The 18,596-nt window shown below is 25.8% G+C and overlaps 2 protein-coding genes across 6 annotated transcripts in view; both read left to right on the plus strand.

The window, feature by feature from the left end:
* The first annotated feature begins 128 nt into the window (after positions 1 to 128).
* Positions 129 to 11,811, plus strand: LOC112684898 (alpha-1,3-mannosyl-glycoprotein 2-beta-N-acetylglucosaminyltransferase-like). 5 transcript variants are annotated; one of them, XM_025556627.1, is made up of 5 exons: positions 129 to 584; positions 1,670 to 1,760; positions 2,124 to 2,304; positions 5,950 to 5,988; positions 10,010 to 11,811. In XM_025556627.1, the coding sequence occupies exon 5, from the start codon at positions 10,158 to 10,160 to the stop codon at positions 11,433 to 11,435; it is 1,278 nt and encodes a 425-aa protein (XP_025412412.1). In that variant the 5' UTR covers positions 129 to 584; positions 1,670 to 1,760; positions 2,124 to 2,304; positions 5,950 to 5,988; positions 10,010 to 10,157; the 3' UTR covers positions 11,436 to 11,811. The 5 variants fall into 5 exon arrangements, with proteins under 5 accessions (XP_025412412.1, XP_025412413.1, XP_025412411.1 ...); XM_025556628.1 differs by lacking the exon at positions 5,950 to 5,988 and having other exon boundaries at positions 2,124 to 2,310; XM_025556626.1 differs by lacking the exon at positions 5,950 to 5,988.
* Positions 11,812 to 14,120: 2,309 nt separating this feature from the next.
* LOC112684918 (SET and MYND domain-containing protein 4-like) overlaps positions 14,121 to 18,596 on the plus strand; it is a 10,573-nt gene continuing 6,097 nt past the window's right edge. The window contains exons 1-5 of the mRNA XM_025556651.1: positions 14,121 to 14,200; positions 14,655 to 15,284; positions 15,695 to 15,953; positions 17,151 to 17,272; positions 17,639 to 18,303. Coding sequence (XP_025412436.1) covers positions 14,685 to 15,284; positions 15,695 to 15,953; positions 17,151 to 17,272; positions 17,639 to 18,303 — 1,646 coding nt within the window. The 5' untranslated portion in view covers positions 14,121 to 14,200; positions 14,655 to 14,684. The remainder of the gene's footprint in view (positions 14,201 to 14,654; positions 15,285 to 15,694; positions 15,954 to 17,150; positions 17,273 to 17,638; positions 18,304 to 18,596) is intronic.

Genomic DNA, 18,596 nt, shown 5'->3' on the forward strand with positions numbered 1-18,596 from the left:
CATCGTCGTGGTTACCATACTGTCTTCTTATCAGTATTATCAGCAGTTGGTATAATTTGTGGTATCATCCGCGTCATAGAAGATCTCCGATCGTATAGTGGCAAGGTTTATAGATTATAATCTATTTAGGTACCTTGGGTGTAGTGGTCCGTGCCTTTACTTTATATGTTATTATCACGATAACGATGTGATGTGATAACGTCGTTGCAATTGGCTCGTATAGTGTACAAACCATTAATATTATAACTAAAGAGACGTTCATTTTACGAATACGGTGAAATTTTTATTCAGTTTCATTATCCTTTTCCATATCTTCTTTATCACCGTCCACTTTAAACTTGATTTTTATCTCAACTCATATGCATTGCGATTATTTATGCATGCCGTATGTTTTGTTGGCCTACAACCGAATACGCCCGTCGTATACATCTCTGTCTCGGTAGTTTGCTGCATACGTTTACTCTACACCATGTTATAACACCACGGATACGTGTTCGCCGAGCCGATATGGAGCTCTTCTACATGATTCAACGTTTGGAATTTGTAGTGGCGAATACGTGAAATGTCTTAAGTCTAGGACCTAGGTATGTTACTCTATAGACATTTATTTCAAAAAATTTGATGTTTGATGTAAAATGCTCGATTGAAAAGTTTCCCTCGCCACACATTCTTAACCTACAGTAAAATTGTTGTTATGTGATTTGCTTGACAATGAATTTTCATCTTAAGATATCAGTCTGTCTATCTACATCTTGTTTTATGCTCTAATTTTATTGGAAAATACTATGCTAATTAAAATCTATAAATGTGTTGTTTTGTAAATAATGGACAGGTATTTAAAACTTTTATGTATCATGCATATTATTAGAATACATCATTGACTGTAAATGAAATGAAAATATCATTTTCAATGATTTTGAAACTTTAATGTTTCTCTTTTACTCCAATAATATTATTGATTACAATTGTGTTCAGTTTTCTATGATTTTAGTATGTAATTTATTGACAAAATATAATTTATTGATAGAATCTCTTCAAGATTAGTAATTTTTTAATGCTTCTATTTTAATTAATATAAAAAATTAAAACAAATAAGTATATTAATTATTTAAATATTAAATATTCTTAGTAATGATTTATGGATTTCCGTTTTTTTTTTGTTTTTTTAACTATACAATTTGGCTTTACTTAAATATGGATATTGTGTATAAATTATCTTATTAGAATATATAAATCAACTTTGTTAAATAAACATCTATTTAGTATTTGCTATTACCGAAATACTGTAATGTAAGTGACTTGTTTTAATATATTAATACTATGATTATTAAAAAAAGTTCAGTTTAACTTTGAAAGTTTTTATGTCAACATTTTCTTTGAAACCAATTTGTTCTTATAGTATAATAATCTAATATCAGAATATCACTTTTACTTTTTAGTACTATTATTTAGAAAATTGTTGTGAATTTGAATATACTAATATAAAATTAACATGTTTGAACTGTCATGCTTTCAGGGTAACTACTTAAGCTTAATTTCTTAAATAAATTTCCTTAACGTAACATATTGTATACATTTTAAACATAATTATTAACTGTCAATTTTTTCCTCAATTTCATTTTTGTTTTTCTGATAACCATGCTTTTACAATTTTTTATTTTTTTTACAGGTTTCTTTAATTGATGTTACAAGCTATACCTATATTTTTTTATGTGTATTATAATAACCAGATTGTAATCAATTGTAATATTTGAATAAATGTAAGTAAATAATTTTTATAATTATTAGTATTAAATATTAAATAGTTGTACCTATTAACACTTTAAATTATTGATTAATACATAATTTCATTATAATTTCGTTCATATATTTGTATATGTATATATAATATTTTAATTTACAAAATCATACCTTTAAAATGTAAATTATTAACTGTTTTTTACTGCAATTTATTATGATTTTTATTTTTTTTTTACAAAAAAAAAAACCCTCGGCAAAAGTTGTCATAAGGTAGTATTAATATGATTACAATTAATTTAAATAAATATAAAAAATATTAGTATGTGATATATTAAGTAAATAAATTAAACATATGAAGTTGGTGCTTTTATTTTGTTTGTTAGATCTGCTGTGATGATGAATTTGATTATGATGGAGAGATCCATGTTGAGATCCTGGTTGAAAGACTCCGAGAGTTAAGAATTTTTTCTGTTTGTATTGTATATGCGGCATTCAGTAAACGTGTTTTATGTTAATCAGGATCCCATATGTGGTGTATATTGGTGCATTCTTTTTAGACATTAGGTATCTGTATGTAAAATTTGTGTTGTCGATTATTAATTTAGCAATTAAGACTTCAAACTTTCTAGATAATACAGGTGGGAAAGGCCAATGATGTATACTTTGCTTTTATTTTGCTTTTAGTTTGGTAGTTTGAGATATTCAATGTTTATATGGAATCCCTAATTTGCTAAGCAATACATCTAATTAATTTTTTATAAATAATAAGTTTGTTATTATTTTAATTGCAAAAATATCACATACTAAAAATTAACTTAAATCGCATGATACTATTTTTAATAATTTATTGCTTTAGGTAAAAATTTCATAAAAAAACCTATTTTGCCACAAATTTGACTTACTCCTATTTGAACAATTTTTAAAAAAGAAAAACAATTTTTTACAAAAGTTATTTGAAAAAAAGTAAGTTGGATTTAGCATGAGTAAAGGTTTAAAAATCAAAAATTAACAAGAAATGTATGTATGATTACCCATTCAGTAAGCTCTCCGAAATAATAATTTCAATACAAAGTCACCCAGTGGATATATTTAGTGGTACCTGAAATTGTGAAAATGTTAACATCTGTTAAAAAAATTCTATGCGGCGTTATATCATTGTTGATATGGGTTGAATTAAGAAGTTAGTGGTCATTTTCGGTGTTGACTTAGTATTTAAAACTGAGGGTATGAGCTAAATCTTTTAAGCCTGACTTTATGTGGATGATTGGAGAAAATGTTTGATGTTGTGTTCTTGGAGTAATGCTTTGATGCTATCATTAGTTATAGTTGGTGAGCATTAGAAAGTATTGCTCTTAGCTGGGTTTATTAATTGTCTTATTTTTATTAGTGTGTGATGATTTATTTGGATATCAGGGTAATTTTCAATAAGATTATCGACTATATTTTTGTTAGGCTGGTATATACAATATATCGATTATTAGACACGTATTTGATATTTTTTTGGTGGTTATAAGTTTGCTAATTGCTATGAAATCATCTATTAGTGGTAGGTTGTCTATTGAGTCAAATACAATTACTTGTTCTTTTCTAGGAAAAGTTTCGTTGAGTATAATCTCAGTGAATAATTTTTGAATGAGTTGATATTGATTTTGAAATGAATGCTTTAATTTGAATGAATATTTTTATTTGGAATTCTTTGTATATGTTAATTATTATTATTCTTGTTGATAAGATTATATTCAGCTGAATCACGGTCTTAGAATATAAGATCTTCTAAGAGACGAATGGATCTTCGCAAGAAAAAATTGTTTGTGCCTGTATATAATATTGCCTACATTTAGCCCCTTTTATGCAGCTATCAAAATGTGATAACATTGATAAAAACGATAACATCATTTTTATTATAATAGTTTTATATATTTCTAAATTTAAATTAAAATAGTTAAATACATTTAATAATTCACAATTCAAAAAAAAAAAAACACAATAAGTAAATTAAAATTTAAAAATACACAATTCATTGCGAATACTTCAAGCGAAAATATAATACAAATGTTATAATTAGGTTTAATATTTTGTATTTTTGTTATAAAAGCGTATCTAACTGTTTGAAGTTTAAACTATGGGTCCCATCAACCCACATTTAGTCGTTTCCAAATACAAAATTAGATTATTAATACATTTTACTAACTATTTGGCCCATAATACTCATACTATAAATATTTCAATGTTGTTCCTTCAACAGAATCTTGGATATCATTTGAACCCTTTGAGTAGGAACCAGTATAGATGGTAGTATAGTATTATATAAAATAAAATAAGCTACCTGCCAATTTTGCTCTATCAGCTGTATTAAACCTTAATTTACCAATTACATTTTGGTGCCATAATTGAGTATTGCTGTATTTGACAATTAATTCATTGTTCTCATTTAATAAAGATTAAAATATGATACTTTGAACTTGAAATATAGGAGAGTAATAAAAATATTATATTATTTATTACTTTTGAATTGTACCTTTTAAATGACGATCGTAAGTGAATATTATGTTTTTTTTTTTTTCGAATTGTGTATTATTGAATTTATTTAACTACAATAGAACCCGTTTAAGACGCTCTCGCTTAAGACGATTTCCCGGCTAATACGCTTATTTTTACGAGTTGCATGATTTTAACAACATTTAACATGTAATTTACTTTGGATAATACGCCCTATGTTCTTGGATAATACGCTCGTATTGTCAATGATGTTCATATAAAAATATATTGTATATACATATACATTGTATAAAATTTAAAGAAATACTTCACTAATAATAACGATAACCAATTAAACGATAAACATTTTTTTAAATTTTTTGTGGTGTTACGAACGGAGCCCTAGGCAAACCATTGCGGAGCACCAAAGGCTGCACGGAGCATAGTTTAGGTACCGCTATACTAGATTATATAATTCCAAGTGTCATAGTAATTTACCACGTAACAATAAAGGTTAAGATTATGATTTATCCTAAATAGCTAATAAGTATTAAAATATATTAAATTAATTTTTAATGTTATTATCAATGCCTTCTTTTATTAGGAATTGTTATCAATGACTAGGTATTGACATTAATTCCTTACTAAATCAGGCATTATCGTTATTGACTAGTCATTGTCAACACGGACTGATTGTCATCTTTTCTGGTAACATATATATTACATGGATGTATTGTGAAATAGGTACAATAAAATTTTTTGTTCCCGCGTAATACGATTTCCCGCTTAAGACGCTATTTGTAACTGGTCCCTCGAAGAGCATCTTAAACGGGTTCTACTGTATTTTAATTTAAATTTAGCAATATATAAAATTATTATAATAAAAAAATGTTATCGTTTTATCAATGTTACCACATATTGATAGCTTCAAAAACGGGGCTAAATGTAGGCAAAATTAAATACGAACACAAATTCCCTGCAAAGATCCATTCGTTCTAAGAGCGGTTCTCAACCTTTTTATATATGCGTATCATCTCCACTGTTTGAAAATGTTCATGTACCACCTGACTTAGTTATCTTTATTTACTTATAAAAAATATATACGTTATTTTACATGTATGGAATTTCATTTTATTTAGAACTAAAAAATTATGATAATATACATATAGTATAAGTACTTAATAAGTATTTAACGCACAAAAATTTAATTAAATATATCGTTACACTAATGACAATACCCCGTATCTGACATTTTACATAAAATGAGTTTTTGGAATCAAAATATTTGTTATCTCCTTAGGCACAACATTTATTTTCTGTACAATAACCTAAAATAAATTATTAAATTATTTCCCTTCCAAATTAGATATATTATTTAGTATAATCTATACTAAACAAGGCCGTAACTGGGGGGGGTCCAAGGGTCCGGACCTCCCCCGAAATTTTCAAAATAGAAACATTTTAGCGATGAATATAGTTTATTAACTATAAATTGTATTAAATAATAATGTTAGACCCCCCCGAAATTTTTTTCCAGTTACGGCCTTGATACTAAATTTGATAAAAATATGAGGTTAATATTTGTTAAAATTTATTCAGTTTTTTCATTCTCCTGAACAATTGGTGAAATTTAGATACGTGGTATTGTCATTAGTGTAACGATATTCTATTATTATTTGTATTATTATAGTTATTATGATTTACTTCAATGACGGTTGGTGTTATTTTTAGTGAACGGTGTCAATATCGGGCAAAAATGTCAATATTCATGTTAGTAAATATTAATTTTAAATTACTTTCTACGTTAAATTTATTTTTGTATACAATAAGTGAAAAAATGTATTTTTGCTCTGGTATGTTAACATAAAAAGTATAAGAAATTGTAAAACTAGTAAGGGTTGTGCCGATTATTCTTATTTCACGTCCAGCGAAAAATTTGAGATAATTTTGGTTTTGAAAACAGTTTTTAGAGCAGAGTCGCTAGTTAAAACAATAAATGATTCTTTTACTAAAATCTGATATGTTCTTAATATAATCCTCTTCTAAAGGGCTTATGTTTCATTTAATTTCTGAGTTACACTCGAAGAAATATTCTAGAAAATATAAGATCTTAGTGAAAATAAAAAATAGTGAATAATGCTTGACTTGGAAAAATTAAAGGGGGACTCTTTTTACTTTTAAAAAAGAGCGTCCCTTTCATTTGTGGTTTACATATTATTGGTTGAGAAGTGCTGTTATAAGACCGTGGACTGCATTATTGTTATAACTATAGGATTATCTGGAAGTTGAGTTTGCACGATTAAGTCGTTAATTAAATTATCTGTTGTTGTGGTGGAATTGTGATTATTTTGTTATTAGTTTAATAATAATTATTTATTTATTTTTTTTATGAGTTTATTAATATGTCCCAAAGACTATTTGATTTTTTGGCTCGTCGTCCACTTTTGATGTGCTTATTTATTATGTAAAAAGTAATAGAAGTTTAGGATAAATGAAATAATAATTCATATTATCTAGTAGTTCGTAGCATTGTACTCAGCTATTGAGAGCTATAAATACGGATACGCGATATGATAACGTGTTGCTCGGTCGAGGTTATTCGACATGCAGTGCTGGACTTGAGGGGGGACACGGAGTATCCCAACTAATTTTCGGAAATTTTAGCGTTTCCTTACTATTATAACGTTATAACCATAGGCGCAATTTGAGGGGGTACTTGGGTGTGCTTGCAAATTAGCATCCGTAAATGTGTTCATGTTAGTTTACATTTAAATAATGGTGGTGGAAGTTCCTAGAAAAAATGTTTGGACCAGTATTTCTATCCGAAAAAGTGTTAAAAAATAAAATACAAACATTATTATAAAACCATAATATCCTTCGCTTCAGTCAGAATCTAAAAGTAATCATGTAATGAAATATTTGTGTTTACAGACAGGTAATTCGTTATATGGGCAATAAAAATTCAAAATCAAAGTGAACCATTTAAATTTAAAAATATTCAAATATTTACCAAATATTTTAGTAACTGTTGAATTGTACGAGTTGTGAGTAGAGCTCTTAATACACGTGAATTCACGGAATTCACGTGTCACGTGTCACGTGTAAAATTCAAAATAAAAACGTATATCCTTAACTTAATATTGTACTAATAATATTTTATTAAAACTTCAAGTGTATAACATAAAATTACTAATTTTCATCATTATAAAAATGGATTTATACTTGGATAAACACGTATTTCACGTGTACACGTGAATTCCGTGACACGTGTTTTAAGAGCTCTAGTTGCGAGTGTCTATAACCATTAAGGAACATGAAAAAGATAGAAGGGCTTCAGCACCCCCAATTTTTTCATTGAATTTTCGCTCCTGGTTATAATTATAACGCTTAACAATTTTTGGGGACGCTCTTTTTTTTGTATAGTTAATAGAATTCCTCTTCTTTAATTTTGTCAAGTCGAGCTCTGTCACGTAACACGTAACTATAATTTTTATTATTTTAAAGTTCCTAAAAACTTAACATTATGATAACATATTAAAGGTAATCTGTAAGGAAATTTTAAGGTAAATTATAAATTATTTTGCTTATACATCATTTAACATACTCGTATTAATAAAATAAAAAAATAATTAGAATATTTACGATTTTATTTAACCTTGCTAGTTTTATAAATAACATGGTCATTTCCAAAAGCATCAATTTAAATGTCAGGAAATTATTAATATAAATTATTTGGAATGAAAAAATTAAAAAAGTAGAGCAACAAACTATAAAATAATTTGTGTTAAAAATGTTGTGTAGCAGATTATTATTAAAGATAAACTAATAAAATGAAAAATTTAAGAAGTGGAAATCCAATACAATCAGAAATGAGTAATTGATAAAACTGATTATTAAAATATATTGAATATTAATTACAAATTGCAATAAAATACCACATTTAAAATTTAAGTCAATTGTTGTATTATTGTACAATAGAAAGAAAATTTAATGACATACACTTGTGAATACAGCTGAAAATCAAACTATATAGAGCAATAAATTATTCATACAAAATAAAATTCACAAATATTATTTAACTTTTATGCAATGACCATTTGTTATTTTTATGTGGTACCATATTTTAGACGAAAATAGGAACTTAGCTTTTAAAAATGTTTTATGAACCACTGATTTAACCCACTATTTAAGTCCTTGAAATTTTAATTCTCTATATTGGATATATAAGATCAGAGATAATAAATCAATGTTAAACACATATTGTATGTAATGAATTAAAATATATTTGTTACAATTAAGTATACAATTATATTATACAATTATTACTATTATCTAACAGACACATACTAACTATTTACTTAACAGTAAAAAAATCATATGTAGTTCGTTTGATTTTAAATTATTAAAAATAAATGAAGTTTAAATATACCTATTTAATTACAATTTTAATTTGTTTTGTATCCATTTCTTCATTGATTTTAGTACAATAGCTGTATACATTTTCCAGATTCTAACATTATTTTCCATAACATTTTAAGCAGGAATTTTTTTATTGAAAAATTCTTTTAAAAAAATGCAATTTTTTTATTTTTGTGAGTATTTAATTTGACACCTAACTATGTGTTAATATTAATTTATTTTACATTAATGAATTTTTAAATTAAGATTATTTTAATAATTTATCTAAAATTCTTAAGCATTCTATTTTTACTTTGTAAATTTAAGCCTAATTTAATTTAACCTTTACCTAGTACCATAACTTGTTGTTTAGTAGATTTTTATATTTTGTAATAATTAAAATGTACATAATATCTATGATGGACAATATTGATAGTGTTAAATGTTCTATACAGATAACAAAAAATCGAAGTATTTATTTTTTATCACATATTAAAACTAATTTGTCATAAATAAGAAAAATATTATTTTATTATTTAATAGTAATTGTAAAATAAGCTACTAACTTTGAAAATTATATAACATTTAATTTAGTATACTACATTTACTTAAGATTTATTTTTTTAAAAAAATAAAAATTACATTTTATGGATTATAATTAAAAATAATAATAAATCATTATTAAATATATCTGATTTATTAAAAATTATTAAATATTTTTAATATCAGTATAAATAAATTATAAAAATCTAAATAAAAGTTCTTAAGAATTTTTGTCAGTTAATTGTGTGACTTGCAATTTGTTCTAATTTAATTTTTTTTTTCTAAATGTATACAATTCATTATAATGTCTGATTCAACTTTTATTAAAAGTTAAAAAAAAAACAAAGATATGCTGATACATTGGGGTTTGTATGATTTTGAAAGTTTTGGTGTAAATGAAAGAATGTGGAAGTGTAAAGAATACTATAATAAACAATATTGATTCTAACTTCTTTTTAAAACTATTCTTCATTTTTTGTAAATATACCATGTACAAATAATTCCATTTAGGTTTGACATAAATCTTTTACCTCGATTAAATACTTGTGATGCGTCAATTAAAAATTTGTAATTGCTCTAAAAATAGAAGAAAGTTTATAAATAAAATTACTAAAACTTGAACAATTTTACTTACAGGACATGCTCCCCTTCTCCCACTAATAAATAGAAGTATTTTTTTCTATAATGTGTACAAATAAAAATATGACTAGTCTTAATTTAATTTAATAAATTATCAACATGTATTAAAATATATTTAATTATATATGTATATATTAGTATTATAAATATTTAATTATTTTTATTCACTTAATCAAATTTTTGAAAAAAACTATTTATAAATTTTTTTCAGGTTCAAGTGTTATTATAAACAAGAGAGGAATATATTTCTATTCAGATTTGTATAGTTGGCGAATCATCATAGAAGAATTATTTCAAATGTAATGGCACACATATTGATGATCAAACTAAAATCCAAAATATAGTAATTATATGCTATCATGAAAAAGAACCGTTTTTTAGCATTAGGTTTGTTTAGTGTGTTTGTCTGGCTTGGTGTTAATCATTTTTTACTTGATGACAACTTTATTGCTAAACCCAATAATTATATTGATGAAAATTTGGATGATTTTGAATTACGACTAAAAATTGAAGTAGAAACGCACAATTTAATACGTGAAAATATTAAACAATTAAATTATTCAAGTCATGAGGAAAATTATCAATTTAACAAACAGATATCCAATTCATCTAGTGTTGTTATTTTAATAATTGCTTGTAATCGACCTTCTATATCAAGATGTATAAATAAATTACTTAAATATCGCAAATCAAAAGATGAATTTCAAATAATTGTTTCTCAAGACTGTATTCATGAACGAACATCACAAGTTATAAAAAGTTTTGGTCGAGATTTAATTCATATACACCAACCAGATCAAAAAGATATACAAGTGCCATCTAAAGAAAAAAAATTTAGTGGTTATTTCAAAATTTCTAGACATTATAAATGGGCACTCAATCAAGTATTTAATACATATAATTATGGCACTGCAATAATTGTTGAAGATGACTTAGATGTAGCTCCAGATTTTTATGAATACTTTAAAGCTACATTACCAATTCTTCAAGCAGATGAAACTTTATGGTGTGTTTCTGCTTGGAATGATAATGGAAAATTTGCATTGATTGACCGAAATGATCCAAAACTATTATACCGGTCAGATTTTTTTCCTGGACTTGGTTGGATGCTTACACGTAAACTATGGATGGAATTAATGCATAAATGGCCACATAGCTATTGGGATGATTGGATGAGACATCCAGACCAAAGAAAAGGTAGATCATGCATACGACCTGAGCTTTCTAGAACCAAAACCTTTGGAAAAATCGGTGTAAGCAATGGTCTTTTTTATGAAAAACATCTAAAATATATATACTTGAATGAAGTTCCAGTTGACTTTACTAAATTAAATTTAACATATTTATTAAAAGATGAATATGATAATAACTTTGTTGCGATGGTTTATAGAGCACCACTTGTCAGTATAAATGAACTTAAAAATAAGCAAATTAGTCATAGAGATCCTGTGAGAATAACCTATTATACTAAGAATAACTTGAAATCCTTAACAAAAATATTTGGTCTAATGGATGATTTCAAAAGTGGTGTACCTAGAACTGCTTACAAAGGCATTATTAGTTTTACATATGACAATAGAAGAGTGTTTTTGGCTCCTATCAAAGAATGGCACAATTATGATCCGAGTTGGCAATGATACATGCTCTTTAAAAATATAGTTTTATATGTAATGTAAATAATATAATGTAATATTTTTATTATTTTTTTTTTTAATTTTCATTATTGTTTCTATTAAATATACTTAAATTAGTATTGAAATGTATATTTTGTTCACCAAAGAATAATTTGTAGTAGATTTTAATCATAATAAGGGGTTATTTATTTATTTATTTATTTATTTATTTCATTTTTTACAAATGTTATAGATCAAATTGGCTGTTATAACTAATACGATTTTAATTGTCTATTAAATTATTTTGTTATCTTATTTATAAAAAAAATTATTAGAAAATTATTGTTTTGTGTTTTATTTGTTAAAAAAATATGGGTATAATAAATAATAATTAATTAAATTAAATAGTTATTTTATTTTTAGACTAGCGTATTTGGTTTTTGCACTATTGAAGTGTCGAAGATACATGATAAAAAACTTCAAAAATATTCAAAATATTGGTTATATTTTATAATTGACATGTATGTTATATATTTATTAAGGGCTTATAACTGATAAATTAAATTGTATACAATATATGAATAGTTATTTATATATATACTAACTGACCTGACAAACGTTATTTTGTCATATAAATTATTTCTAGAGAATATTTTTCTAGAAAGAAATCACTAATTTAGTATAAGTATGTAAGGATGTGGTATGTAAGTGGAAGAGGTATGGAGTGCTGTGAACGGTGACGGAATATAAAAATGAAAAACTTCAAACTTTTATTTTTTTAATAGTTTATTAAAATTGATCCTTTAAAATAATATACATCGCTAATTATGACACTATTAGTAAATAGTAATATCAATCGCTTAACGCAACAGAGTGTACAATATTTTTTGTTATCCCATCTTTCGCCAACACAAACAAACTAGATAGTTCGAGAGCACGCCACGTATAATTGTCCGTGTGAAAAACATAATGTACTCAAATCTAAGCCACAACAGACATCGTTTGGCCTGCAGACTTATTGATAGTCATTGCAAATGCCAATCTAATTGGAAATTGAAGGCGTTTAAATAGTATTGGCACATCTGTGGATAAAATAGGGATTCGCAGTAATAATATATTTTCACCTCGGAATTTGTCATTTAAAGCGATGGCTTCGATAACATTTTTCATTAATTTTTTAATGACATCGCGTGCCATTGCACAATCGTGGTGGGTTCAAATTACAAAGTAAAATAACCGGAGATCCAAACTTCAGTTGCTAAAATTGCTCTTTCTGCCAGCCACTCATGATTTATGTATTGTCTGTATACATTGAGAAATATCTGGTCAATGAGAGCATCTTGCGAATCAATGTGCAGAAATCAGTCGGTAATTGTATGCATTCCGTTTCATCTGTAGTTTTATCTGTAGTAACTTTCCCATCACCGATATCTAACAATTATTTTGAGAATCTTCTGCACGCATCTTTTTTTGATTGAATCACAAGTTCTGAAATCGTTCGCTCTCTATCTTTACATACATGTCAACCATGAATTGTTGACAAAGCTCACGACATCGTAGAATAACTTTGTCCTGATCGCGACTAATATAATCAACCGATAGATATGCATAATAATCCTTCGAACTAACATTCTTGTTTGTTTTAACACCTGTTGCGGAATTTTGTTGTTTAATATTTATGCAATACCCGTCATTTAATACTTAAAATAAAATTAATAGTTTTTAAATAGCTTTTAATAGTTTTTTAATAGTTTAATTTAATAATTAATTTTGCATTGCGCAGTTATCGACCGGGTCAAAAATTATTTAATTAAACTACGATTTATTAAACAGTAGCAGTTTTCCAACTATTTTTTTCGTAAAAACCTTCTCTTGGCAATTACGAACAATTAGAAAAAATTTGAGCCAAATCGGCCCAGCCGTTCTCAATTGATGAAATATTATACATTTTTTGCTTCATTTTTATATATATTCATAGGTATTCATACAGTTCATTTTATCAAAAGGTTTTTGAGTAATTTTATTTAGTAATTCAGTATATAATGAATAGCCTACAAATTTTAAAAAATATCTGTTTAAAAATTCATGTACACCTCATAAATTAGTTATTATTTAATGAAATATAATACATGTACCTATAAAATTATAGATCATTTATTATGAGTCTTATTTATGTTAATTCTAATTTTAAAGTAATTGCAAATTATTTTTAAAATTACATTTGTATAACAATTTTGCTAATATATTTCTGGCATCAGTGGTACCTAATAAGTATAAAAAAATTAATTTGTTCAATAACTCATGTTATATGGTCACATAATATTACCAAATTGCTATCAAATATTACTGTAAAATTAAGTTTAATTCTTGTATCATTTAATTTATTTAGTTGAATGAATGATCATGACCAAATATAAGTTAATATAAGACAACATATTATCTATAAGTCGTGCCGCAATATATTGATAAATTAATTACTCTGCTATAAACAAACAGCTGTCAGCTAAATGTATCATACTATTTTCATCTCGTAATCTCAATATTCAATATGGGTATTTGAAATATAATCATATACCTACCGTATATAACCTATATTTAGTAACTTATAATTTAATTATATGTTTGTGCCTTTAATTTTTTTTTAAAAAAAAACTTAACTACGCACATGCGCGTATTTATAATACGCATTTTTATTTTAAATATTTATTTGTTATTCACATTGATTTGGCAATTATAATTGAATGTTCATTTAAAATTTATATCTTACTACTAGAAGTCAAAAAGTGAAAGTAAGTAGACCACGCACGTCATATTAAGTACTATAATTACATATATGTAACTATGAAGTTAGTATTAGGTACCTAATGATATAAAGTAAGAAGTATATTCCAATTAGGTATGTTACATAAACATAATACGTACATTATGACGTGTTTAACGATTTATTTATGTATATTTGTATAATGGTTTTAGTCATTCTATATTTTACGACCACATATTTATTTTTAAAATAAAATAAATCATTATAATACGACCAGTCTTTGTCAATGTTTATTCTTGTGTAGATACCAACTGATTTTCTACCGACCGAATTGTAGCTATAAACATCGAATGATACTCTTGTTATTAAATATTTATAAAGAAATATTATTCAAATATGTAATGAAATTTAATTAGTTATATTTATTTTAGTGAAGATAAGAATGTTTTTTTTTATTATTAAAATAATTTTTGTTTATTTAGTTGAGTATAAGACCATAATACTATAATATTATGGCTTACTATAATATGCCTATTGCTGAATATGTATACCCAAATCATTTCAAAGAAATGGATTTTACTCAAGATGTTTATTTAGAATTTACAAACAAAATAAATACCAAGGATCAATTTATATACGTCTACGGCTTACTACAACAACATGATTGGTTACCCAAAAAATCAGATTGTTTCATTAAACTATCACAGGCACACAGACGATGGAGAAAACATCTAAAAAAAAAACTTCAAAAATTAGGAGTCTTTATTAATATGGATTGTTCCTCAGCAAATAAAAATAATGACATTTCAGATTTGTATAGATTACGTGGAAATGACGAATTTAAAATTAAAAATTATGAGGAATCACTAAAATGTTACACTCGAGGTATGATGTTAGCAGAAATCGACTCGCCTAGTTTTGCTTTATGTGTGGCAAATTCTTCTGCTGCTTTATATTATTTAGAGGAATATGAGCGTTGCTTAAAGTGTATTGATCGTGTATTGACATTCAAAAATTATCCATTGTCGAATAAAATATTTATGTTGTTAGAAAGAAAAGGCAATTGTTATCGACATATGAATCATCAAACTTTGGCTTTAAAAATGTTTTCAGTATGTAACAATTATTTATTTTATTAAATACTAATTTTTTTTATCAGCGTGATTAATTTAAAGATAAATATTAACAATCAAGATTGAACACTGAACTCGTATTTATTTAATCTCAAGCAATTTATAAACATACTCTATGAGTATAAAATAATATTTTTATGTTATATTTTATTAATTATTATAATAAAACTATTATTGCAGTGTAAAAATTATGTAAAATTTTATATTTATTTAATTTTTAAACTGTAAGGTCCCAAAAAAAAGTTCACCTTAAAAAATATCTCACAGTAAAATAGATATACTAAACGTTTCTGATGTAAGATTATGTTCAATTATATGAAAAATTACAATTCGTACAAGTATAGTATATTAGGAATATTAATATTAATTTCTAAATATTCGGTTTTTAGAATTGTTTACTACAATTGAATAGTACTTCTCAAATGTCTTTGGCTGAAAAAGAAAAAACGAAATTAAGAATATCTAATTACATAAAAATGTGTGAAGAAACTAAAGTGAATAAAGTGAATATCAATCATAAGGAAACCAAAATTATAAGTTTTTCTGGACGCGAAAATAAAAAAAATTCCATCCAAACAAAATTTGTCGAAATTAAGTATTCAAAAGAGATGGGAAAAGGATTATTTGCATTAAATTACATTAAACCCGGTAAGTGGTAAGATTATATAAATACATAATACGTTTTTTTTTAACGTATAAGCAGTATACTAATATTAAGAATAATGATTAATAAATATTTGTTTCAAATTTATTTTTAAAATTGTGGGTAACAAAAATATACATATTTGAATAATTATTATTTATTTAGCTACATATTCATAATATATTACTATTTATATTATAATAATTATTGTTATAATTAATATAAACTTAATAACATTTTATCTTTTGTCAACATTTATATTAATTACATTTTTTATTACGTTTCCTAACATAGGAATCATATCTATATAGTTGTTATCATGTTCTAATTATCAATGGTGGGCATTAACTTGTTAAAAAGTTAATTTTTTTTTTTTGTTTTAACTTAGCTTTTTATGGTTAATTATCCTTATTGTACAGTTAAGTTAATTTTAATTTTTTTTTTATCACGTGGAACCATCAGACAAAACTTATTCTTTCGATTTTGGTAATTTGTTTTTATTATATAATAACATAATATCCTAATTTCATAATAATCAAATTATATTTTAATCTATAGATACTATAGTAAATAGTAATAATTAATATTTTATCTATTTTTGTACTTGCTATTTTTACGAGTTCTATTTAATAATCTATTCGATATTGAATAATATGATTTTTGTTTAGTCTAACTCTATAGTGTAGTTCTAAAAACAGGTTTAAAAATAAATAGCATAGTCTTTTAAAAGTGTAAAGTTAAAATTGGATATTAATAACACAGGTACCTGCTGGTAAATACGACAATACAATATGGACAAAACAAAAAAATCATCAGAGATATTTATAAATTATAATTTATATTTCAGTATTCTGCGTATTCGTTATAAATACAAGTATAACATATGATATTAGAAAAATTAACTTTTTTTAAACTGAGTTAATTTTATTTTCTATCTTAACTTTTAACTTATCGAGTTACTTTTTTTTTTGTTAACTTGTAAATTTAACTGAAGGCAATTTAATTGAATTAACTTAACTAACCACAGTTAATTATTTTCACTAACTTGCCCACCTTTGCTAATTATCATATAATATGTACCTTAAAATTATTATTTAAATGTTCACTGATTTTCTGTTTAAAGTACATTTGAATTACTTCCTGTATAACTGTTTAAAATATTTTTTGACAGAAAAGCTTATGAACGCAATTTTTTTTTTCAGGTGAAATACTTATAATTGAAAAACCCATTGCGGGTGTATTTAAAAATGATGCATGGGCCTTAAATTGCAATTATTGTTTTAAAAGATGTTTATCTGGCATACCATGTTCCACGTGTGTACAGGTATATCTTAAAATGATAACAAACGTATTAGTCTGTATCAGTGGCGCGCACAGGGGGTTAAGGGGTTGTAACTCCCCTCCCCCTCGAAATTTTTTCCTATGTCTAGGTTAAAATTTACAAATATTACAAGTTTGAAATATGAAGAGCTAGTATTGAATACCTAGTATTATTTATTATAGAGTAGTCTATTCTATTATCAATGCTATTATTTAAGTCAAAATATATTAAGGATTTGCATAATTTTGTTAATTGTAAAATGTGTTATATTTTCACTTTAAACCCCCCCCCCCCCCCCGAAAAAAAATCCTGTGTGCACCACTGGTCTGTATCTTACGAAAAATAATGAAAATATGTTTTATTCATAAGGTTTTATATTGTGATGAGATATGTTTACAAAAAGCTTTCAAGAGTTATCATGATATCGAATGCTCTTTAGTCTGCCCCCTCAAAGGGGATCCAACTATTGAACCCACTTACGATCTAGCCTTACGTTGTTTTATACAGCTAACAAACACCATGGGTATAGATCGTTTTTGTTCAATGGTTCGAGAATATACTGCATCAAAATTTATTATCGCTGAGAGCGACGCATTTTTTAGGGATATGTTTTACTCGGTCTATGCACTAGACGGAAATGAAACAAAAAGAACAACATCTAATTTTTTTTTTATGCATTGTACTGCATCAATGATGGTTTCGTTACTACTATTAAATGAATACAATATACCACATGAATTGATAGGTGATGTTGGCGTATCATTAGTACATTTGCTGTGTATAACTAACTTGAATTCCTACGCGTCCGTTGAGCTTCCTAAGTACATCGGCGAGCATAGCAATGTTGTCGAGTTTGATAAATCTGGGACTTTTAACACCGTCGCTCTTATTTTATGCTCTGCATATAGTTTGATTAATCATTCGTGCAATCCAAACGTTATTGTTCAAACGTATGGCGGAATAGAGGTAACTCGGGCCTTACAACCTATTTCAAAAGGATCTCAGCTGTTTACTGATTATGGAGTCAATTTTATGTCACATAATAAAGTAGAACGTAATAAACATTTACTGGATCAATATAAATTCTCTTGTCAATGCCTGGCTTGTATGGACGATTGGCCAATGTACACATCACTGGAACACGATGACTTAAGTTTAAATAATCTCACACTATATGATGCTGATAAACCATTTGGTATTCCAAGTACAACTTTAAAAAAATTCAACGAGATTGTATACTTGTTATTAACAAAGCATAAGATTAATGTAGATTATTTGGAATTTTTATTTTCGTTTTTAGATGTATTAGACTCAAATTTAAAAAAAC

The sequence above is a fragment of the Sipha flava genome, unplaced genomic scaffold (assembly GCF_003268045.1).
Source record: "Sipha flava isolate LNK unplaced genomic scaffold, YSA_version1 258_pilon_pilon, whole genome shotgun sequence".
NCBI lineage: Eukaryota > Metazoa > Arthropoda > Insecta > Hemiptera > Aphididae > Sipha > Sipha flava.

Excerpts from the sequence above, each read along its gene's own strand:
- LOC112684898 (XM_025556628.1), top strand. The coding sequence starts at position 10,158 with ATGAAAAAGAACCGTTTTTTAGCATTAGGTTTGTTTAGTGTGTTTGTC.